Source organism: Aptenodytes forsteri, unplaced genomic scaffold, assembly GCF_000699145.1.
Source record: "Aptenodytes forsteri isolate BGI_AS27 unplaced genomic scaffold, ASM69914v1 Scaffold511, whole genome shotgun sequence".
NCBI classification, from domain to species: domain Eukaryota; kingdom Metazoa; phylum Chordata; class Aves; order Sphenisciformes; family Spheniscidae; genus Aptenodytes; species Aptenodytes forsteri.
The window spans coordinates 441,339-466,004 of record NW_008794707.1 but is presented as its reverse complement, the minus strand read 5'-3'; the positions used below and the strand labels follow the sequence as shown (position 1 = coordinate 466,004).

The following is a 24,666-nucleotide window of genomic DNA, read 5'->3' as shown; positions in this document are numbered from 1 at the left end:
GACATTTCCAGGATTAATGTGAGGACTGGCAAAATGCAACAATGAGAGGAGATTTGAACTTCCAGGACTCTTTCATGGGACATAAATTAAGGCCAAAAATCTTTGTGGTGAATTGCCTGTCCCAGCATTTCTGCATGAGCTATGGCTGGAGCTGGGCTTGGAGCTGGGCGAATGTGTCCTGGGGCATCACAAGAGGCATGAAGGAGGGTGGAGAGTTACCGCTCTTTTGAAACACAAGTGAGTGAGGGCAGAGATAGTATATCCCAAATCCTCCCTTGCTAGCAACCTGAATGGAAGCTACTGCAATGCAGCGGGACACTTTTGGGCAATAATCCTTTTTACCCTTCCAGGACTTGTATTTGATACTGAAGGCCAGTTCCTAAGTGACATTTAGGCACCTATTTGCTCTTTTAGCTACTGAAATCACTGTGACATGGGCACCTTTGTGGAGCTGGCTGTTAGTATCTTAGTCTTGCCGGCTAAAGTGCCTGTGATAACGTAGAGGTTGGAGGTACCTCTGAGAGCCCCGCCTAAAGCCTCACCCACTCATTTCTGAGTCTGTGGTGACAGGCATGACCAAGCAGAACAGTGCTGCTTGGGTGTGTGGCTGTAGCTGTTCAAAGCATCCTTGTTCTTCGAGGTCCAAGAGTCTCCTTATTCCAGAAAACACTGCCATCACTGTGAACACCTTTTTATCACAGTGGTTTCCTTGCCCTTTCCTGTACAGGATCTGCTGCAGTGTTTGCATGTATTTGTTCTCTGCTTTGAGAGTCTTGCTTTAAAAAAAAATTTTTTTCAACCCAGACCTTAGCACTCTTCGCTTTTCTTGTTCACCCTCTTCTCATTGCTGGTTGTGAAAGTTGCAACCACACTCTTTTTTCACCTAAAACACAGAGCTTGCCAGCTCCAAAAAGTAAAAGTTCTGAGGGGCAACAAAGAAGACAAGCAAGCATGCTAGACATCACCAGCCCACTCAGACATGGCCTGTGTAAACACACACCACCCCCGGAAAGCATTTCCTTCAGAGATTCCTGACCAAGACCACGTGTCCTCCAAAGTGGTTCAGCTCCCAGCAGTCTGTTCCTGCTGTGGAGAAGAATGATGATCACATAGCAAAGCTAATGCCATCGAGCCTCTCCTGCTCTCATTCACATCCAGCTCTTGCCAGGGTCTGGAGGAGAATAGCTGCGCTGCTTGTCAGTGTGCAGCTTCCTAGTCACCAGCGCTCTCCAGCATAGGAGAGGTGGTAGGTTCAGGGAGGTCATGGCAAGAAGGTTAATGTCCTTAGGGTGGATCCCACAGTGTTTGCTACGATTTATTCAAGAGAGCTTGAGCTGAGAGTTGATCTTTAGAGCAGCATCAGATGATGCCAGGCTCTTTCCTGAGTGTAAGTACCATCAAAAAATACCATCAGGAACTGAGCTCCTTGTAGGAACAAAGCCTGTGCTGAAATGATTGCAGGCTCAGGGAGAGTGTCAGCAGTGTCACAGAGAAGGACGTTCCCACCACAACTTACACAGCTTGCTCTCTGACGTGCTGCAGAACCTCATGAATCCAATGTTGCTATCAGCAGAGTTATGATATGCCCATGATCCCAGCATGCAGAGAACCTTGAAGGCAGACAGGAGCCAGACAAGAACACTGGGACTCCTAAAGCATAAGTCTGGAGTCAGGGCTCCTGCCTCATACTGTGTCTGACCTGATATATCAAGGTCTGGCAGCCCTGCGCAGAGGAGAGTGCAGAGCCACACTGCCTCAGGATGGCAGGATGGCCTGATGCCTCCCAATGCTGGCGGACTATTTCATCAAATCCATTGCCAAACTCATATCCTTGCTTGAAAGCCCTGCTCACTGCTTATGAGAAGGAATAAAAAAGCAGTTCTCCTGAGCATTCTGAGCCACAGCCTCCAGAAATCCCTCACCTCATTCCCTCCTTGAGGACACAGCCATTCCAAAAACATTTTGACAGCCAGTGTCCTTATGCTTTTGGCTAAAGCTAGTCTCCATGGGCTTATGTGTTAGGCATTAACTGTCTCTGGGCTGCTATGCCAAGCTGCAGAGGGATGATGTCTCAGGAGAGCCATCTGGGTCCTCCCCCACATCTGTTCTTTTCTGCCAGCAAACCCTGTGAGAACCTGAGGCGTCCTCACTTTGTGGATGCACGCTGGGGCAAGAAGGGATAATGTAGGAATAAATGGTATCAGAGATTTACATGGACTGACAGAGCTCATGAGTGAAGACAACAAATTCTGTAAGTCTGAATTCAGAAAAGACCTTTACTCACAGGACTTTGCAAAGGGCATCACAATACCCAGCAGTAACTGCTAAGCTGTTCATGGCTGGTTCCCTCCTTGACTCCTGTACTTTGCATTCAGGCACACTGAACTATCTATCTGCTCCCATATGGCTCCATCACCTTTGTACAAAACACTGCTGCTGAGAATAATGTGTGGATTACATAATGGTATAATTATTTAATCCTGATTTCTGCACAAAGCTGGGTCAGTTTAAATGCAAATGTAGTAAGAATATCAGGAGATGACAGAACTGTTCCTAGCTCTGCCACTCACTCACTGTTTGCCTTCAGGTAAATCACTTGATATCTCCATGCTATAGCTTCCCCAGCAGTAAAACGCAGACAGACACTAATTTTATAAAAACCTTGGGAAATACAGAGATTGTAAGCTTTAAGAACTGTTACATAATGATACTCAGGTAGTCATGTAATCAGACTTGCCCTTGAAACAAAAGTTAAACCAAGAAAAAGAATTTGATCAAATCAGAGACTTGCAGGCCAAAAGACAAACCTGATGGGATTTACCACTATTGACTTCAGCAGGCTTGGCTATCGGCAGCGACTGCAAATAGCAGTGAGCTGCATGAGGTGCATGTAGATAGAGCTGGCCGGGAGTTTTCTATTAGAATGGTTTCATAGCAGTAAATTTTCAAAGACATTTTTATTTTCTGCTGGCATTTTTTTTTAATTATTATTTTCTTAATCGGAGAGAAAAAAAAAATGTCATGCTCCCTCCAGCAACAGCATCTTGGAGCTGTGATTTCTGGGGCTTCCAGGTTCTCTGGCTCCAGAGCACATGCCAGTCACTGCTATGAAGCCAGGAAACCCCAAAGCTCAGGATCAAAAATCCTGATGCTGAGGTTCCCTGCGCAGTATTTCTCTGGCTCAGGGGCTGCTGTGGCTTTTAGCAGCATGCTGGGTCATGATAGCATTCACTGGAGAAAAGAATATAATTTAGGCTTCCTCCTGACAAAATGTCCTCTTTCTGAGGATAGTTATTTAAATTTCTTCAGTTTCAGTCTCTATCAGGCTTTCTCTGACAGTCATTAGACTGGTTTGGCTAGGATGGTGGCACCTGGGGTCCCAAAGCAAGTCCATAGCGCTCTCTCGCTGCAGAAGACATATGCTAGGATTCATAACAGCAGAAGCGGCTTTACTCCCCTACTTGTTATCAAGTGCAGTTTCTGTGGCCATTTTCAGTGTTTGGCCTCCACTAAGCATGCCAGCACGCACAACTTATGTGAAAGCAATATTACAAGTACATAGAAAAATGTTCCCCAGAGCCACTACTAGATAGTCAAAATGTGCTATATACATTAGCACAGGTCAGCCTGAAAGTCAAACTCTGACTTGGGAATATGCAACAAGATAAATTTCTTTAGCAGTAACAGTATTAAAAAATTCTGTAAGCAAATTAAGAACAAAATTCCATACAATTACAAGCTCTTGCACCTAATATTTCAGGGGAGACAAAAATGGAAATGTAAACCTTTTATTAGTACCAGCAATGAGCAATTAGATTTATTTCAGGCATGCAATATATTATTGAAAGGTTGTGCAGAATTTAGAGATAATGTATGATATGTGTGAACGGATATATATTATTTAACGAGGAAGTGGGTGAGAGGAAGGCAGCAGAAAAAAATGGTGTTCATTTAATGAAGGGACCCTGGGACAAAAGCAAATGATAATTCCATCAGGCAGGATTAGAAGGACATTGAAGAGAGAAAAGTGTAGCTCAAGAGATCATCTAATTTATCTCACTGGTGATAAAATGAGCATGAAAACTATTTCTAAATGGCAGATAATTCAGATCTAAGGAATGTCTCTTACATATAATTTAAAAGGGAGAGGAATTTTCACTGTTATTATTAATAATGGAACATTTTACTTAAAAATTCAGGAACTTACTGTTCCTCTAGTCTAGTTTTTTCAGATTGCAGAAAGTTGTCTGTAAAACGTGGAGCCATTTTAATGTTTCATATAGGACAGAAATATTGTTTTCTTTTTTCCAAGACACCAAAGTAAGAGGCAAGAAGGGTAGTAAGTTTTATCAGGAATCTGTGAGTTTGTTATATAGACACTTGAGGCAGCTCTGGTTTTTATTCTCTCTCTAACAACTGGGCTGTCACAATTGAGCATTTCTGCCAGAAGTGCCTGTAGCCACCTTGTTTTATCCCTTCCTACTATGCTCTCTTATGAACTGTACAGAGCTGTATCAGGCCAAAACTCGCCTCAAGACCCTAAAGTGACAAGGGTTACTTATATGCCTGTATAGATTAATTGTGGAACTTCCCAGGAACAACATTGTGTAGCAAAATATGGAAAAATTAAAACCAAAAAAATCTCTCAGCTCAGAATGGGCTTGCTAGTGCCGCCCTGTTCTCTCCAAAGTCTGTTCCAGTTTTATTTTTGCTGGAGTTTCAATTTTCAAATGATGAGACTCATATCATTTCCACTTACATCATACCATGCCTTTCAAACATTTGTCAAGGAGACTTTTATAGAGTTTTTCTTGAGTAAGAATTCTTCTGTTCTTAATTTTATCCTGCCTGAATATACCTCTTTGTCTTCCTTTAAACATTTTATGGTACCATTTCTGGTTTTAGCTTTTAGATTATTGTAGTTTTTAGCTTTTGCATGACCAGGGTGGTCATTCTTAGCTCTTAGTCACTCTCAAGATTATATTTCCCTAACATTAGTTTCACCTTTCCCTGAAATCTCTCCAGTTTTCCTATTGTTTTCTAGATATAAATTCACCAGAATCTTTATAGGTGTGATGACACTATGACATGAAGAATGGGATCAGCCTGACCCTCATGGTCTCTGGGTTTTTCAAATGATGAGACTCATATCATTTCCACTTACATCATACCATGCCTTTCAAACATTTGTCAAGGAGACTTTTATAGAGTTTTTCTTGAGTAAGAATTCTTCTGTTCTTAATTTTATCCTGCCTGAATATACCTCTTTGTCTTCCTTTAAACATTTTACTGTACCATTTCTGGTTTTAGCTTTTAGATTATTGTAGTTTTTAGCTTTTGCATGACCAGGGTGGTCATTCTTAGCTCTTAGTCACTCTCAAGATTATATTTCCCTAACATTAGTTTCACCTTTCCCTGAAATCTCTCCAGTTTTCCTATTGTTTTCTAGATATAAATTCACCAGAATCTTTATAGGTGTGATGACACTATGACATGAAGAATGGGATCAGCCTGACCCTCATGGAGTCTCTGGGTTGTTCAGGCTTTTTTTAGCAGACGTTGAATGAATGTCTTTCATATTTGGCTGTCCATTACCATATCATAGTAGAATTTTGCAGCCACCTAGTCCATTTTGTGGGTTTCTGGTGGCTTTGGTCTTCTGTTTGTGGAGAGAAAGGTGCAGAGACCGAGCACTGCAACCTGAAATCCTGACACACTTAGTTCCATTTTGGCAGGGTTGTCTCAAACCTTACAGTTTGGGGTGAGTATTTCTGACTTCATGGTACATTTCATAGATAATTCTGTCTGAAGCTCTCTACCTTGTCTTTTGCTTCTTCCTCTGTCTGCTTTGCAAAGTGCACTGAGAGAAAAGGTAAGGTATTAATCTTGTGAAAAGCTGGGCAGTGACTGCTATTCAGAGGGCATTGCACTAACACTAGGGAAATGTTGATAAGGCCTTTAAGTAGGATAAGACCTATGGATGCCAGTTCTTCTTTAACCACTGCTGTGTCAGTGAGAAAGTCCTCCCATGGGTTATCAAGACAGATTTTCCTACTCCTTCCTCTCTCATTTTGCTATGGACAAGTAATGCTATAGCCAAACACAGCAGAAATGACACATCTAAGACACCTTACAGGTAGGAAGCCAGACTCACAGGGCAGTAGGAATCATTTATTTTATATGGAGCAGAGCAGTCTAACTAGTGGCCTAGGAATGGTTCAAGCCCATGGAGTGCTCCTGGGCAGCCCACCACCTGCTTCCCAAGGAAGTGCTGTCCAAACGGCTCACAGCCCCGTCTCTGCTGTAGCGGTCAGGGTAGACCAGGCACAGGTATAGCTGGGGGTGGATACAAGGTGGGATGGGGATGGCTGTGGGTAGGTGAGGGCTGTGAGGGGGATCCAGCCCGCATGACTGTGAAAGCTGGACCACGCAGAGAAGGAGGACTGATGTTCAGAAATACTCAGTAGATAGCAGGATCAGGCCCATCCTGGCTAGGCAAGGGAATCTGAAATCATATCAAATAAGTATCTTAGAGAGCTTAGAAACTGAAGAGAATTGGGTCAGCTCAGGTGGTTGGATTTTATGGCTAGTGTGTGTAAGGGCAGAGCTAGGTATGAATGACATTTCCAAAATGTTCTTTTCCTTTCTTTTTGACTTCTGAAAAACATCTGTTGGAGAGTTGGATATAGTCTTACACCAGGAGACAATGTTGAAAGACTTCAATAAAATATCTCAAACAAAGGAGGCTGTCCTAAAATTCAATGGAGTATACTGCACATTCTGAAAGATGTAAGAGCCAGTCAAATTCACACTCTTGATGGGAAGCTATCCACAAAAAGATAAGAGAGAATTGGATGAAGCACACAGGGGCTAGGATTTCCTTCACAACAACTGTTCAAAACTCTATTGTCTGAAGTGTTCACAAGTAAAGGGAAAAGGTGCAGAAGAGCTGCCTGAAACATATTAGGTGAAAGGGATAAAAGGCAAGTCAAACTGAAGAGGGAAAAAAGCTATAGAGCTGAAACCAAAGCACTAGAGGCAGGTACTAAAGTAACTGTATGTGACTTTCAGGCTAGATAATATAGCTGAAAACAGAAAGCTCAGGTGTGGTACTGAGATGCACGGAACATCTCAGGATTCCAAAACACATTTAATTTGTAGAGAGAAAGAATGAACTTATAAAATGATCCAAATTAAAAATGAGCAGCTGTGCCTCCAGTGGCGAAGTTTAAAGGATAGGACAGACCATGAGGAAAGATCCTGTGGTACAAGAGAACAGACAACCAGTAGAAAAAGGCATGGGTAACAAAAGGGACACGTCTATTAATAATACTTAGCTGTTTTGCCATTAGAGAAACCCCACGGTGACTCTGTGACACAAGTGGGTAGGAGCTAATGCTTATAATATCCCTGTGAGAAAAGGGGTGCTCTCATTTGTTAGATACAGCAGATGAAGCAACTTACCCATGGCTACAGTTTTATAGCTATGATTAGATCTCATGACCTTCTGCCTCCATATCCTCTACTCCAGGTCACAGTTCCAGTACTAAATGAATCTGTGCACGAAGCACTGAATTTACATCATAAATAAAACCAGAGTTGTTCCAGCTGGGTCACACTGGCACAGAGAATCTAAAGAAAGTCTGGCAACCAGAGCAAATCAAAACTAAATATCTTAATCACTGAGGAGACTGAACAAGAACAAATACTTATAGTTTGTGGAAAAAAAAGTAAGTGTAGCTTGGTGACATTTTTTCCAGGATGGACCTAGAACACAAAAGCATCAAAACATTTGTTCTGCAGAGCTGAACTGGACCACAAGCAAAACAGAAAACCTGTATTTGTGATAAAAAGGAGAACTCTGAGTGGTGCACAGATGTTTCTAATCACCTTATTTTCGCATTTGACAAGCTGAGTGTGACTTTACATTGAAAGAGAGAAATATAAATATAGTGAAATGAATTGCTGTTCAGAGAAAGATATGGAGGGAGTGACTGGGAATACACAGATCATGACTGGGAAGACAAGTGTTCTGAGAATTTAAAACACCTAGAAAATCTATGCTCCCATTATTTCCCTTTCCTTTATGTATGTGCTTGTGTATACACATATGCACCTATATATGCACGTATATGTATGTGTGCCTATATTTCACATGAGAAACGTCAAGGGCTAGGAATGAGTTTTGTTGAATTTTTATCATTATTCTCTCACTAAAGATGACACTGATGCAGAACACTTGCAGCCAAGAGGAAATGTTGAGCTCCCCTAACTGGATGTGTTGTGATTTGGAGCAGTGAGTCTGGGCCTTTCTCAAATGCTTAAATGTTAGACGGTTTTTCTTTCTAAGACTTGTGCTTACTAGTGCACAAATGATTCTGCTGACTCATTGTTTGATGTTTGTAGTAATCCGTAAAATGAGGGGAATTTCTGTGGAGCCTTGTTCTTGCAAATGCTGCTGCTTTAGGACTGTTACTCAAGAATCTCTTCCTTATGTGAATAATTGGATGGTCCACAGTCCATATAAATAGATGCATTCATGTGTGTTCTGTGTAAGGATTACAGGGCTGAGGCCTTAGAAAAGTTTTTCCTCTGGAAGTGTAAGGATCAAAATTTGGCTGTAGGTTAGTAAGCAACTAGCTACGAGGCAAAACAGAAAAAGTCAAATTCTAAAAGCATAAAGTAGGGATGATCTCTTTAGCATTCATCTATCTTCAGCGGAGTACCACAGCTCCCAGGTAAAAAACCCATACACATATCTAAATCTTGCACTGAATCCTTTCCTGTGCAGTTTTCCACAATGAATGGCCAGGCAAAGCCAGAGACACACAGAGAAATGGATAACTGTGTAGATACTAAAACTTGTGTTTCCTACATTGTCGTAATTTCTACATACAGAAATACATATATATAATTTCTACATACAGAAAATTGGTCTTATAAAGTGACTTGGAGAAGGTGAATGGGGCATGGATGTTCTCTGTCTCTCGTAACGGAGAAAGCAGGGCACCAACTGAAATTTTCAGGTGGCTAGAAACCAAACCAAAGAAGGCAGTGTATTTTTCACAAAACATTTAGTATGTAGAACTCATTGCCACAGGATATTGTGGACACCAAGGATGTAGTTGAGTTTAGGAAATTCTCAGACAAATTAATGTTAAAAAAAATCACCAGGCTATGTTATACCAAAAATACCATTGTAGTTCAGGTAGTCCTTGAGCCCCAGATTGCTGAACACTGCCAGAATATGCCAGGAAAGTATTCTGTATGGTTGCTATGTTTTTATATTCTTCCCATCAAATCTACTGTTTACCACCATTGAAGATAGGTTTCTGTGCTGGACGGACCTTTGTTCCGATTTAGTATGGCTGGTTTGATGCTCTCAGAGAAATCTTGCTTACGATGTTTAATCTAATATTTACTACTTGCAGTAGTTAAATAGACCATTGTCTGTAAGTATTTTCCCCTACAGAGCAAACCCTGTGGAAAGGGTAAATATCACAGTTTGGTAAATATCAAGGTTCCTTTTTAATGTCATTATGATAATGTTTGATCTACACAAATAATGATGCTTTAATATTTCAGTGAGGTTATCTGAAAAACTACATAAAAATGGAAAGAGGAATTTAAAAGAATTTCAATATAAGGCTTTTAAGGATCTAAATTTTTTCTTGACCAAGCATGGTAGTTCATTCAAAACCCTGTTAAGATGGAAAGTGCTTCAAGTACTAATATTTTGAGCAAATGAGCCCTAATGATACAAACACTTATGCACATGATCACTTCACACTTCTGAGTCATCCCATTGAACTGAATGGATCTAGATACGTTTTGAAAAGTGGCATATATGTAAGTGTGTGTAGAACTGATGTCTAAACAACTTTCTAAAGATTGGTATATACCTGTCTTGTAATTTTGACTCCTGTGCCCATTTTAATTGGTTTTTCAATGTTCTAAAATAAAGAATCATCCTAACACAGTCCTGTTTTTGTAATAAAGTGGATTTTTTTGAAATATCTGAACTGTCAGTGGTGATGTGTAGGACTCCAGGTGCTCCCGCTCATGGTATTGTGGAAGGAGATGACTTTAAATACGGGGCCCAGGTTTACTTCAAGTGCAACGCAGGTTACAGCTTAAAAGGCAGCCGTGTTGCCTACTGTCAGCTTGATGGGATTTGGTCAACACATCATCCTGAATGTGGTAAGGTCACTTTAAGTTTTGATTCTTATCAAATGTTTCAGCCAATGTATTCACATGAAACTAGACTATCCAAATCTCACTTGAAATTTGGTAGATCCGTGGCTTAACATGATGTTCTGTTTTCCTGTCTTTAAGAAGCAGTAGAGATTCTTATTTTACTCTGCTGGAGCCCAAGCCTGCAAGACTTGCCTATATAAAGGTCTGACTGAAACATCAAATGACTGAAAAATAATTTCCTCCAAGACTTTAGGCATACATCCTTCTTACACACAGACTGAAAATGTCTAGGACCAAAACCAAGTGAGGGACATTGTGCAACAATGGATAGCTACTTACATTACTATGTACCTCTGATACCTTCTCTGCAGAAGTCTGGTGCACTCTGTGGAGGTGATTAGGGGCTTACTGCATGAAGACGAGACTTATTTCAACAGAATTCCCATCCTAGAGAAAAATTGATAAAAGAGAAACTTCCATTCATTCTGGCTGTGCAAGTTGGCATGCCTGCCATTCATATTGATTCAGCTGGGAAATTCCAAGCCCCTTCTTCTCATCCAAAGAGACTTTTAATTTTTCTTTAGTTGTTTTGTATTGCACAATTTTATTTCCATATTCCAGAATAATTTGTATCAATTGGAAAAGTGCTTTTACAAGTGTGTTGTCCAAACAATGTAAATTTTGGGGGGAGTGTTGTGAAAAAGCTGTATATAAGTTCATCTGAAAGAGCAAGCAATAGGCATTCTTCTATCTAGAGAGAACGTCTCCAGTTGCAGTAAGTGTAATATCAGGATTGTGGTAAAGTCCCTGCTGCATGATGTCCCTGGCTAAAGATCTATTGAAAGATCTGTCTCTAGACTTGGCTGTTACTGAAGTGCTAGGTGGTATAATTTAGGTCTCTCCTTCACAGATGTTTTCTCTTTGGTTTTCATCCATCAAAAAAGTCATAACCCTGAGCTTAGGGAAGAAGAGAATTATTGTTCAAGTTACTGATAGGCATAGGATGAAATAAGAGAAGACCTTCATTGACTTATTTGGTCAAGCTTAGGTACATTTGGAAACAAGCACTCTACTCATCAGATGATGCCACTAGGTTAGATACCAGTGCAGAAAGCAACTTGCAAATAAAGCATTATACTGTGGGTGATTCCTTGTAGTCTTTAGCTGCTATCAAGTTATCAGTCATCTATGGTTCACAAGTGAGAGAGCCTGTGAGGTACAAAAAACAATGGAGCCAAATTAAAAGGAGACAGGGCTCTGTTTCTCCCTTTCTCCTGGTTGAGAGGAAGTTCAGACGTCCTCTTTGTTTACTGAATATGACTCGTGGAAAAGTATTTAAGTACATATATAACCTTCAGCATATGCTAAAATCCAATGTTGTTAAAGAAAGCACTGAAATAAATGCTTAGCTTGAATTATATACTCAATGTTAAGAGCATATGCTCTTCATTGAACTTGTACTGTTATGGTTAGCTACATGCTTACATGCTTTGCTGAGCTGGGCTGTCTGGTGACATGAAGATACGGGAACAGGACAGGGCCATACCTATGCACTGTTACTGTGCTGATTCCACAGGGATTTAAATAAATGTTTAAGTGCTTTGTTATATATTGGTGCTTTTGTGAAGTGAGGCTCAGCAGGTAGCTGAGTCTGAAGCAATGACATGAACAGGTCATTTCTGGTCAATTGATATGTCTTAGTCTTCTCAGCCCTCCATAAGCAGAGCAGCACTAACACTAGCTGTCTAAACTAGATGTTCACTGGTTATCATGCAATGAGACATCAGACAGAGGAATTAAACAGAATTGCATGTTACTGTCAGCCTGACAAGAAAACTGAGATGAAATCCAAAGGGAAAAAAAAAGTACCTTTTCAGCTGCTAAATACAAAGAGCAGAGGAGTGAAAAATATAGAGAAAAGCATTTATTAGCATCACATAGGGAATACTGTCATCCAGATTTAGGCCAAAAATTTAAGTTTATTGAGAGAAAAAAAAACAACACATAAAAAGAAGGGGAAAATATTGGGAAGGAGGAAGTAAAAGAGGTTTTATAGGCAGAACCTAGCATGAGTAAGCTTTCCATATTAAATTTTTAGTATCAGTAAATATATATATATGTTCTCTTTCAGTTCCCGTATTTCCCTGGATTACTGAGATATCTCTCTCAGTGCTAAGAACCAAAATGCAACCAAACATAAAAGTAAAATTAAGTAGTCTAGTTTTATTATCCAAGTCCAGTGAAGTACTGAAAGTACAGAAAAGGGAAAAGAATGCCAAGGGCCTGTTTCCTGCAAATAGTTTAAGTGCATCCTTTTATGCTCTTGAAGTAGCCCTGTTAATGTTAATGGGACATTAACATCATGTAAAGTCAAGGTTCTTTTTCAGGATTGTCAGATACGTTTTAAGGTCTTTTTAACAATTTGAGAATCTTATGCTTTCAGTGAAGACTAAAGTGTGTGTTATAAACAGACATCTGTATATTATAATTTCTTCTTTAATATTTGATCTTTCCAAAGACAGAGATCCCAAAGGCATCTGTAATATAGTGTAGATTGTGTAGTAACATCTGAATGAAATGACAAACAATATGATGGGTGAAAATAATGCTGTGAACTTGATGAAATGGTTACTATTTTTTCCCCTATCATTAGTTCTAGATGAAAAAAACTGCTCAGATCCTGGTGGCCCACTCAATGGCTACAGAAGAGTAGTAGAAGACACTGGCCTCTTGAATGGACGCTATGCAAAAATTGGCACAGTCATTGCTTTCTTTTGTAACAACTCGTATGTTCTTAGTGGGAATGAACAGAGGACCTGCCAAGACGATGGAGAATGGTCAGGGAAGCAGCCAATCTGCATAAAAGGTAGTTTACAAACTTTCTTACCACAACTCACAAAAGCTGCTATGGTATTACTGGAGTTTGTTTTATATAATTTACACTCACCAAACAATCATTTTTGCTGAGAATAAACTGTCTGACTGACACCTGATACTGAGATTGGTAGTTTGCCAGCTCTACTGGCTGCTAAACTCAGCCAGAGAAGATGCCAGCAATTCCAGATGATGTTTCCATCTTTAAACATGGAAAGGAATGTTCCCTAAGACCCTTATTACCCTCATTCTAGGATCAAACCTGTGTAAGATCAAAATCAAAGAATATCAGGAGGGAATTGAAATAGAAGGAAATAATTGTCTCATGAGAGTTGCTGTCATAAGGCCAAGCTCTCCTCTCACAATCCTTTTAAGTCAATGGGACCAGTCATGAGTGTAAAAGGCCAAGCCTTTAGATTGCAGCCTTGAAGGTTTGGGTCAGAAAACCACTTGAGGACATGCTTAAACTATCTGTATTCATCAAAACACTGAAACACATCTTTAAATACTTTGCTAAAAAGGGAATTATGCTGTTGACCTGGAGCTACTCTAAGCTTGTCTGAAACCATGAATGGATGAATGAATTTGGGCTGGGGAACTGCCAAATTCATTTTCCCAAAGCAATTGTTTGACACATATTTTAATGGATTTTTTTTTTTAACTGAAGTAATGATAATATAAGGAAATATGTCTGTCCCCTGTAGAATTTGCTTTATTCTGTTATTTTAGATGGAAATACTCTCTCCCTGAAGCATATAATAATCTGTGGAAAGCATCTTTATTGATGATAATAATTTGTGGAAAGCGTCTTTATTGATGTTAACTTTGATAGTGACATAAAGGTTAATATATACAGGAATCACAAAGAGCTAGATATTGTCAAATCCCACAGAATACAAGTGCTCAGGCATACAGATAAAATCCATCCTGCAAGATTCCCTTTCTTCCACTGTGCGCACCAGGAAGGAGATCCTGGCAGAGTTACTTGAACTGATAAACCTGAATATTTTATCCTGCTCTTAAAGTAAATTAGAAATCCTGGATCTCCCTTCTGTTATTTTGTGCATATTCAGGTAACTGAGGTGTTCCTTTGAATCAGAACCTCCAGCTCCTTCCAATGGGTGCACAAGCAAACAGACTCTTAGAAGTCTGTAACATCCTGCAGCCTTTCTCTGTATGCCGAGTCACTGGGATTAGCTGTGTGTGGCTACACAGAAGGAAATTAAGTATTTTATATATAATTCCATTATTGCAAAAGTTTGCTCAGATTCCAAACCATCGGCTGTGGTGGTGTAAATCTGGCATTCAGACACACTGATGGACGAATCTTCCTCCATGGCTGAAAGCGCCAGTGCAGAAGACGTTCAGTTGCTTCCACCGTTGTAAATGGAATAGATCTGGCGATGTGTGGGGAAGTATTTTTCCAAGGCTTTAGGTGTTAGGGCCTATCTTTATTTTAATGCATGTAACTTACTGCCTCTTTTCTTAATCCAGTCCACTATAGCTAGTGAGAGGAAAGAGTGGAAATGAGTATGAACCATAACACTTGAGCTGTGAATGTGGAAAAGTACTGTGCAACATTATATGTTTTCTAGCCTGCAGAGAGCCAAAGATCTCTGACCTGGTGAGACAGAAAGTGCTTCCAATGCAGGTTCAGTCAAGGTGAGAATGCAATATCTCAACTACAGTTTAAAGAAAAAATGTGATTGCTTTTCCCCTCCTCTCCTTTCCACCCTGTGTGTTTAGTCTGCCTGAGCAACCATTCCTACAACTCCACTGATAACTGAGCAATGAGAACTGCTGGGAGGGGAGGTCTGATTAAGCACAGGTTTGCAAGCTGCTGGAGGCAGCCAGGAAGAAATGCACAGCTAGAGATGTGCAAACTACTGGACAATACCGGAATTAGGCTTGCAAGCTTGTGACAGGCTATGAGAACAGTCTGAGAACAGCTCCTTGGGGCTACTGTGTCTTAAAATACAAACTCATGCCGTCTTAGTGAAGAAATGAGTGGGGAGAGCACAAGGAGAGAAGGGAGTATAGCAATGTAATCTGCTCCCATTAAGTTTCACCATCCAAAGCAATATAGCACAATTGATATAAAGTTGAGTTTGGGGTGGGCATGGGGGAGAGGAGGAAGTAGAGTAGGAGGGGGGGAGGAAGGAATGAAAGATCGGACCTTGTCTGGGCTTACCCTTCTGCTGATTTCTTGAAATAAGCCCAATCTGAAACAGTTACGCTGCAATGTTCAAGTTCATTTTTGTCCAAGTAGTCATTCCTCATTTCAGGTTTTTTTTTGCAGTATACGATTCATTTATTTTTAGATGCAGGGCAAGAACTGTCCTCATCTTTGGTCTTAAGAACAGCCATACCAGGTCAGAATAAAGGTGCAGCTCAAGCCAAATCCCATCTCTGGCAATGGCCAGTAGCAGGTGCCTAGAGAAGACTTTAGGAACAAGGCAAGCATGTTCCCAAACACTCTGCCACTCTCCAGCTTTGTGATGTATGATTGTAGAGATGGCCCTGAGAAGCCATCAGGAGGCTTTAGTAGCCATCAGGGGATTTTTCTTGCTTAGATTTCCAATTCACTTTTGAACACAGGTTTTTTTATGCTAAATGTTTCAGATATTAACACCAGGTGTATGAGAGTGCATACATGCCCCCACCTCCATAGCATCATGATGGCATCTCATGTTCGTGGACTGTTTTTATCCCTTGAAGTAGGATCTCCATCTCATAGATTAATAGTGAGGCAAAGTGTGGATTATGCAATATTGCAACGTCACATGTGAGTAGGGAATGGGACCCTGGCAGTCTAAACATGACCACAGCAGCTCTCATCCTTCTTCCAAAATACAAGAAACTTGCCATTGCTCTTGTTCTTAATAACTTTACTTTCCTTAAGTGCTGTTATGTATTGCCTCACAGATTCTATATGGCGGAGGCAGTCTGTGTCTCTCTGTGATCAAAAATGGAATTACCATGCGAAAAACGATTCTTATGGCTTTTCTGGATGCAGGCAGTACCAGAAATCTCAAGTGAAATTAATTTCCTGCTGAATTTTTCAGATGTAAATAGTTTTTTCTGTAGATAGGTGCTTTTAAGCATTAGAACAAGGGACACGTTCTAAGTGATGCAGATTTAAGTATGACTGTAGTCAAGCTTATGGTCCATATCTAGGCTGGTGCATAATTTATTTTTTTAATTATGTGCCATGTTTCAGCTAATCAGTACAATTTCTAAATGGAAGCTTAGTGATTATTGCAATTATGAAATCTCTGTGGTGAGGCAATTATCTCTGTTAATTGCTAAGTCAAGCAACTTTATCAACATGATTTAATCTGAATTGATTCCTAATACTGCCTATTAAAATGTTGACTAGAGAAAAGATGTGCCTAACTCCTCTCTAGTGAGAATTAATTACGGCAATGCCAACTTCCAGTGTAATTTCTTTATTTAAAAACATGGTATCTCACGCCTTTTGTGAATGGCAAAAACTGTTCCACATTCAGAGGCAATGGTTGCCTCTGGTTGCAATCCAGAAACTGTAAAATGAAAAAAAAAGAGACACAAATAGAAAATTTATAAACATATGTGTATTTATATATGTGTGTATATATATGTAAATAAAATAGCTGGGATGTAAATGGGAGTATTGCTAAACTATGTTGGAATGATATTTTTGCCTTATTCTTTCACAAGCAAACTTCATATGCTTTTAAATGATACCTAAAACAGCTGGTGATAAAGCTATGGTAAAGATCGCTTTTATATTATTATTACCTTGTGTTCTTTGTGCCTTGAAACAGGGAAACACCTTTGCATCAACTTTACTCATCTGCATTCAGCAAGCAAAAGCTTGAAATCTATCCAACCAAGAAGCCAGCACTGCCATTTGGAGACCTGCCCCCAGGGTACCAGCATCTGCACACTCAGCTTCAGTATGAGTGTGTTTCTCCTTTCTACCGCCGCCTGGGTAGCAGCAGGAGGACTTGTCTGAAGACAGGAAAATGGAGTGGGAGAGCCCCTGTGTGTATTCCAAGTGAGTCTCCAAGGCAAAAAAAATGCACACATCTCTGGGTGGATGGGGGAACAGGATGTGTATTCATTTTAGGTAATTAGGGAGTCCCAGCGGTGTAGGCTGCCTATGCTTCCAGCTGGGAGATAGGAACAATAAAGCTTGGAGGATATATGGCTCTTTTTATCCACCAGTAGAACTTGTGCAGGTGATGGTAAAGGGATCAAGCTTTCAGCACTGTAATTTGCCATCAATTTTTCTACTCTTTCATTGAGCAAAAGGTATAGTGAGTTTCTCTCCTGATTTAAAAATGTTTTCCTACTATCACTTCATGTTTTCCTGTATTATTTACTGCAAATGTGATTTTTCTCTCATCTCTATGCTTTGGCACACAGCTGACAAAAACATCAAAGTTTAAGCAATAGAATGGAGAGTCTGCATTTTAAAGAGGCTCGTCCTTTAATATACCCTGCTAAGGAAGGGATCATGTTGCAAACTGTAAGTCCAGATAAAATCTTATCCAGAACTAGTGCACAGAGTAAGTCAGGGTAGGAACATCACAAGATTTGGTATAACCCACTACTGACATCAGGCAAACTGTGAAAAGTAGATCCTGACATCAAGCAATTTTTAGAGTTCTTGTTTGTGGGTTTGCTTTCAGATCATCTCATATATTGAAAAGTATTTCATTAAATCCTTTTCACTGTGAGCATGCACACACTATGTCCCAGGAAAAAAAAAGTCCTAAGGGAGACTAAAAGATGTGACCACATGATGTAACTCTTTCAACTGAAGTAAACCTTTCCTAATACAGGAGATTTTACCCCAGGTCTGAGCCCAGGTAATATATTCCTAGAACAGGGCAGAACAACTTCTTTTACCCAGGATGGCTGTTGATTTAGATGCATTTGCTTCCAGGTTCTTGTTGCAAGATAAGTCTGTTCTCATAGGCATGAACTCATCTGTGCTAAGGTCAGTTCTAGGAGAGGACCTCACAATTACTCTGTGACTGCCGAGGGTGGGTTTTAGTGTACTGCTGGCTTTATGGTGTTTTATTATAAGCAAGAATCAGGGGTGTTCTTCCCATTTCTTTATGCAGTCATCTCATTATAGTGCAGCTTGATAAGGTTGTCATGAAAATTCACCTGCTCAAGTGCTAAATCCACATTCCTACTTCAGCCAGGAATTCAGATAATAACGGAAAAATTGAAAGATTTTTTAAAAATCTATATACAATAGTCTTATATTATAATTTTGCAGGTTGGAGACAGAGGTTAATTAGAAAGCTGTCCCTCATGCTAACCATTGCAGTTTGGTTTCTTTTGCACATCCTAAGCAGGAATCAAGAGTGATATTCAGATTCTTTGGTGGGGAAAAGGCGTTACCTCATTCTTGGTTCATGTTTCCTCAGTCTGTGGAAAAGCAGAAAACATCACCCTTCAGAAGGCAGTGACCTCTACCAGGTGGCCCTGGCAAGCAGCAATCTATCGGACGGCCAATGGGGTGAAGGAGAACAGTCTCCGGAAAGGGGCCTGGATCCTTATCTGCAGTGGGGCCCTGGTGAACGAGCGCACTGTGGTGGTGGCAGCTCACTGTGTCACTGACCTGGGCAAGACCATCGTGCTCAAGACAGCAGAGCTCAAGGTGGTTCTGGGGAAATTCTACAGAGACGATGACAGGGATGAAAAGACCATCCAGAACCTGCGGGTGAGTAAGTCTGCTGGGAGCGGAAAATGATGAGCACAGACAGATACTGATCACATCCGTCTTGTATGGGGAGAAAAAGGTTATCCTTTGAGCAATATATTGTTTTACACATTGTTCTTTGAAATGCATATCTAGAGACACAACTGACAGAACTGTCATGGCACAAGGAATACACATGCTGTAGTTCATTCAGTTCCCCTGACACTGCCCAACTCTCATGTTCACCCCCTAGCACAGAAGATCACTGAGAAAATAGCTCAGGTTCCATGGGCCATAATGTCTTGAGTGATATTGCCAGAAAAAAAGTAGAAGAGATGCCAGCTACTGTCAAAAGTGATTAGCATAATTTATGAGGGAAACACTTGTGCTCTAGATCCTGGTTTGATGCCATGAGCGTATTTCACATCTCAGCCCCAAAGCTGTACAGCTCTAAACTCAAAATAAGTTTATATACGACTCCAGCTCCAAAAATAGCACCTCAGGCTCACCAGAGTGGTTTGTTTTTTTCAAGTAGAACTAGAAAGGTTGAAGTCAAAATGAGGAGAAATACAGCAATTTTGGCTGTGTGTCTCTTTTTCTGGAGTAGGGGGGTATGTAAGTTAATTAATGGATTTTATCCAAGAAATCATAGTTAATTTGATTCTTCCCTCCCCCCCCCCTTTTAGTTTCTTTCTCTAATTCCAGCTTTTTCAGACTTTTCCTGTAAGGAAATATATTATTTTTTACAGTATTTCCTTATAGGAATCCTATCTGTTCTTGTAGTGTTTCATCAAGGTAACTAGCAGTAAAGGTTTGGCCCCAACATTATGTAATGTATTGCTAGTATTCTTTTTTGGTGGGAAGATCGCTGAATTTCAATAAAAAGATAACATTTTAATTCAAAGCCCCCTCCCCCCCTTCAAATTCTACAGGCTGAAAATGATATGGCAGGTAAAATCTTTTCAGTAAACAGTGGAAATACTTGAACTGCACATTAACTCCCCATTTTGCTGATAATATCCTTGTCTGTTTTTCATTAGGAAGAGTTTCATGCAATAAAAACAAGCCAAAAAAAAAGTCAGAAGATGCTTGATTTTTTTGCATGTTTCTCATTTGAGTGAGCATATGGTGAAAGAACAGTTTGGGAGTGGAGGGTAGAGACGAAGTATGCAAAATAAACTAACATGTATTATAGTAGTATGAAAAGAGTGCTGCTGACTTGCCAGTGCTGTTAACTCTACAATTCTTCCTACTCTGTTTCCTCCCCAGATTTCTGCCATCATAGTGCATCCCAATTATGACCCTATATTACTTGATTCTGACATAGCTATCATAAAACTCTTGGACAAAGCCAGAATCAGCAGTCGTGTTCAACCCATTTGCTTGTCATCTTCTCATGACTTGACTTCATCCACAGAGGATTTAAAAATAATGGTTACTGGCTGGAAGGTATTGGCTGACATTAAAGAGCCCGGATACAAGACTGACACAATCCGCATGGGAGCTGTTCGGATGGTGGATTCACTGTTGTGTGAGCAACAGTATGAGGATAATGGGATACAAGTCAGCATCACTGACAGCATGTTCTGTGCCAAACAAGACCACACAGCCTTTTCTAATATCTGCCCTGCTGAGACTGGTGGGATTGCAGCCATAACTTTGCCAGGAAAAGCATCTCCTGAGCTAAGGTGGCACCTGATGGGATTAGTGAGCTGGGGTTATGATAAAACTTGCAGCCTAGATCTCTACAGTGGCTACACCAAAGCTCTTCCCTTCAAAGACTGGATTGAGAAGAACCTGAAATAAAAAGCTGTGTCTGGAAATGGCACTTTATAACTATCATAATATGTTTCTCAGTCTCTGCTGCTTTAGGCTTCTCATCCCAGTGATGAGCCATGTCTGGGATAAGGTTAAAGCAGACAGCCTGGTAATTTGTCCTAGGATCAGATGTTCCATCAGGCTACTTTTACTTAACCCATGACAGAGGGTCTTAGTGCATGAGAAGTTTTGCCATATTTCACCTGTCTCCCCAGGTAGGAGGATGATGCTCTGCTCCTGAGTCTGACATACAGAAACAGGACAGCAAATTCTGACTGAAATTAATCTGTAGTGTGGAGTCCCCTAGAGAAATCGACTGCGAGCCTCTCCCAAAGATCTGTGTGACTGAGCGGATTAGGAGGCTGGAAAGAGTAGCCTGAATTCATTACGATGGATGAGCTTGTTATGGTATGTGCTGTCTGTATTGCCATAGTACAATGTAATCTTTTTCCCTCCCAAGTACTTAACACATTTAAATAAACCATGGTTTGTTTTTTTAACCTACATACCCATGTCTGAGATTGTTTAGATTCCTTGTTGCTTTATCTGTGTCACACTCTAGGGACTCTCTACTGCCCTTGTCTATTTGCATGTGACTCTCACTTGGGACTCTTCAGGCACACTGAAAGGCAGAATTAGAACAAAATTCAATTACTACATAAATAACAAGATTTTTTTTTCTTAATAATCCAGTGCTGCTATTGTACAGGTATCATTGCAATGAAATGTACAGGGGAGTTCTCTCCCACCTTGTATTCTGAACAGAACCTGAAACATACTTTTAAAAACATTTTTCCATGTGGAATATTTCAAAGACCTGTGAAAACCTCAGGAAAACTTCTGGTTTCCATCAGTTCACATACTTCTGTGGTAAAACAACTCCTCTGTAGCTCTTCAGGATGAAGAATAATGTCCAGGTCTCACACTTAGCAGAGGCTTTTCTTGGCTGGACTGTTTGACATCAAAGTGTAAGATTCTCCCATTGGGCACATTGTCCAGTGGAGAGACTTTTGTCCTCTTGTGGTCCTTAGCTCTTTCACTAAATCATTCTCTATTCAGTTGTGGCTACAGACTAGAGATGAGCCCCAGAAAAAGTTGGGGAGGAGGGACAGGGGAACGTCTCCCATCAGTAATGACTCCTGGATAAGTCATCTATGACACCCTGGAATTTGTAGGACCTCCAAATTATTACAGTGCCCAAACCAGCTCACAGCAATAGTTGGATGTGAAGTCTGGGGATCTGATGAAAGGATTTAGTACTCTCACCAAGAAGGACTCAGATCCTGAAGTCGTGTTCTGCCTAGCGTATTGCATGACTATGGCAATTGTAAGCTAACAAGTCTGATTTCAGCTCTGGTTCTCTGATGCTGTGAAATCTTGTTAAGAGTTTCTTAGCATTCAGTAGTTTCCACCTACTTTTGAATCTGAAAATTGCTGCTAAAAGGGCAATTAGTATTGGAGGTCATTCCATGTAATTTATTTTTTGCTTTCCTGGGCAGAAAGACTTAATGTGTTATGCTTTTGCACTTTTCTTATTTTCACTGGCAGTAAGACCAGGTGATGTTGCTTGAACCAAAAGTTGAAGGGCTACAACCAAAGTATATTGCTTCTCTTTATCTTGTTTGTCTGTCTCCTCCTGCCAGGAGATTAAGTTTGGCTGACAAACTGCATGGCAACAACAGCAACAAAAATTGTTAATTAAATGTGAAAAATATGTGTTTCATTCCTCTGCTGGGAGGAACACATGCCAGTGAATGTGTGGTACTCCCCCGCTGACAGAAGGGGCTAGAGGAAATTAGGTGACAGTTTTGGAGAAGGGCAAATTTGCAGAAAGTCAACATGTGTTTCTTCCTAACACCGTCAATGAAGAATGAAATGAGAAAGGAATACAATTGTTTATTGGAGCCTGGCTTGCCCAGTCAGAGCTCTTCCATGATTACGTTAAATGAGAGTCTCTACACTCTAATGGTAAGAGAAATTATCTTCTAAACCAGAAATCATAAAGGTCTGTGAGCTGGTTCTTTTCTCTGTTATGACACCATGACTGCATTGCTCTCCATAGCATTATTGTTCTCCACTGCTACAACTGAGAGAGAAGAAGAGGCCCTAAGTGGTTTTTTTCTCCCTCTAGGATTTGTCCAGTAGAGAACAAGGCAGTCCACACAGATCTGCAAAAGTCTGCGTTAATTCCAGCTTTAGCCCTCACTGTTCTCCTTTTACTAAAGATCAGCCATGACTAGTATTTACTGATCCTCTAACTCCTCCTCAGCATTGAATCCTATCCCCATTTGGCTTCAAACCATTCACAGATCTGGCAAGGAATAGCTGAAAGTTTCTGGGCTTGGGCAGCAACAATATAGTTTTTCACTGGCTGTATATCATGCAAAAGTATATTCTTGAAGAGAAACTTGAAAGAATTCATGGAATGAAAATCACAGGAGGAGGTTGCTACAGCTGTGCGTGCACAGCAGAATTCAGCCCCCCTTCTTTTTACAGTCATGATGCTCTTCAAAGAAAACAGAAGAAAACGGCCAGGCTTCTCTCAACCCCAGGATTCAGATTTTAGCATAGTTCTTTATAGAAAGAGGAATTAGCTGTAGCATTTGGTTCTACTTCTGGACCTCAATGATGTTTGAATCCTAGATTCAATCCTGGCTAATCTCTAAATGCAAACATGTTTTATTTCTATTGTTATATGACATATGTATTCACATGTATGGGTGGGCAGTCATATCAACATATCCAAGCACCTGTATGATGCCTAGTATTCGTAGGAATTACAAATCAGCTTGTCCATCCTGTCTGGCAGGCTGACCCACAGTAGTTCCACACTTACAGCCTGAGCAGAACAGGGGTTAATATATAATGAGGAAAAATAGGGGATGAAAACCAACCTGTGAGCTGGAATCACTAATCCCTTTGATAGCTAGGATCTATTTTTAAGATGCAAAACTATTTCAATCATCTCTTTGTAAACAGGTGAGGATCTATGCCATCTGTTGGAGAAAGGGTGTGAAATAGCACAATGTGGATAGCAACACATACTCCGTCTGAGGAAGAGAGCTGTGCATTCTGGAAAGGCCGTAGATATTGCTATGAAAAAAAGAGAGCAAAACAGTCTCTGCACTCTTACTCACTCCAATAGATTTATACTTCTCCCTTTGTATGTTTTTGGGGCTGGGGGTGCATTAAATTACTTCCAAAAGCCAGGGTACTTAGCTGAAAAATAGCACTGTAAGGAAATGGACATACTGAAGTACATGCTCTTCTCAGGCATACCTTCAGTGACTCTAATGGAATTGCCCTGGTAACTTGTTTTCCTTGAAAACCTAAGTCCATGCTAAGATTACAAGAAAAAATGTGTATTTGATTAGGACTAGGGAATGCATACTAAGCGGCATCCTGCCATTTTTAAGGACAGGTACTGGAATCAGCTTGGTTGCAGGAAAGGCGTCCTGGGGGAGCAGAAGCGGTGGGCAGGGTCAGGCAGCCTTTGCTCGGCTGTGCATCCCCTGCAGCCTCGCAGCTCCTTATTGTAGCAGGGAGCATCCCACATGGCTGCTGGCTTTCTGTGTCACCTCCTTGGTGCAGAGGGAACAGGCTATGGCAGAAATGTTTGTTCCCTGTGAAACAGGACATTAGGTTGGTCAGACTTGGATGGAAAGACAGCACTGAGGTTGGCAGGTAGAGCCTCATCTGAGGGAAACTGAAGCGAAGGTGCATGGCAGTGTCTTGACATGGCATGAGTGTCCTGTGCCCCACCACAAGAGCACCATTACCGAACGAGATGAGAACTTCCTGCCCTACGCTGCAAACATGGCCTGGCTGCAACTTGCAGGCCAGGCAAGTGGGCTGCCAGGTCAGCCTGTGGCTGGTAGCAGGATCTGGAAAATTCCAGCATAAACCATGCTGCGGTTCCCAAAAGTGATGAAGTCAGGAGGAGGGGTCGCACCAGGACATCCCTGTGCTCTCCTGTGAGCCGAGCTGCTGTGAGGGCCCGTCCAATCCGGCCCGTCCAACCCTCCCTGCTCTGGAGAGGGGCCTGCCAGGGTGGCCGTGGCCAGGCCGCGCCCCAG

General features: G+C 40.9%; 1 protein-coding gene across 3 annotated transcripts in view; it reads left to right on the top strand.

The window, feature by feature from the left end:
- Positions 1-20,578, top strand: part of PAMR1 (peptidase domain containing associated with muscle regeneration 1) — a 46,342-nt gene extending 25,764 nt beyond the window's left edge. For 2 of the 3 annotated variants that reach the window (XM_009273667.2, XM_009273665.2), the window contains 5 exons: positions 12,851-13,063; positions 14,667-14,733; positions 16,878-17,110; positions 18,498-18,793; positions 20,042-20,578. In XM_009273667.2, the coding sequence (XP_009271942.1) occupies positions 12,851-13,063; positions 14,667-14,733; positions 16,878-17,110; positions 18,498-18,793; positions 20,042-20,578 (1,346 nt within the window). Of the gene's footprint in view, positions 1-10,029; positions 10,201-12,850; positions 13,064-14,666; positions 14,734-16,877; positions 17,111-18,497; positions 18,794-20,041 lie in introns of all 3 variants that reach the window. The other variant, XM_009273666.2, reaches the window with a different exon arrangement.
- Positions 20,579-24,666: the final 4,088 nt, after the last annotated feature.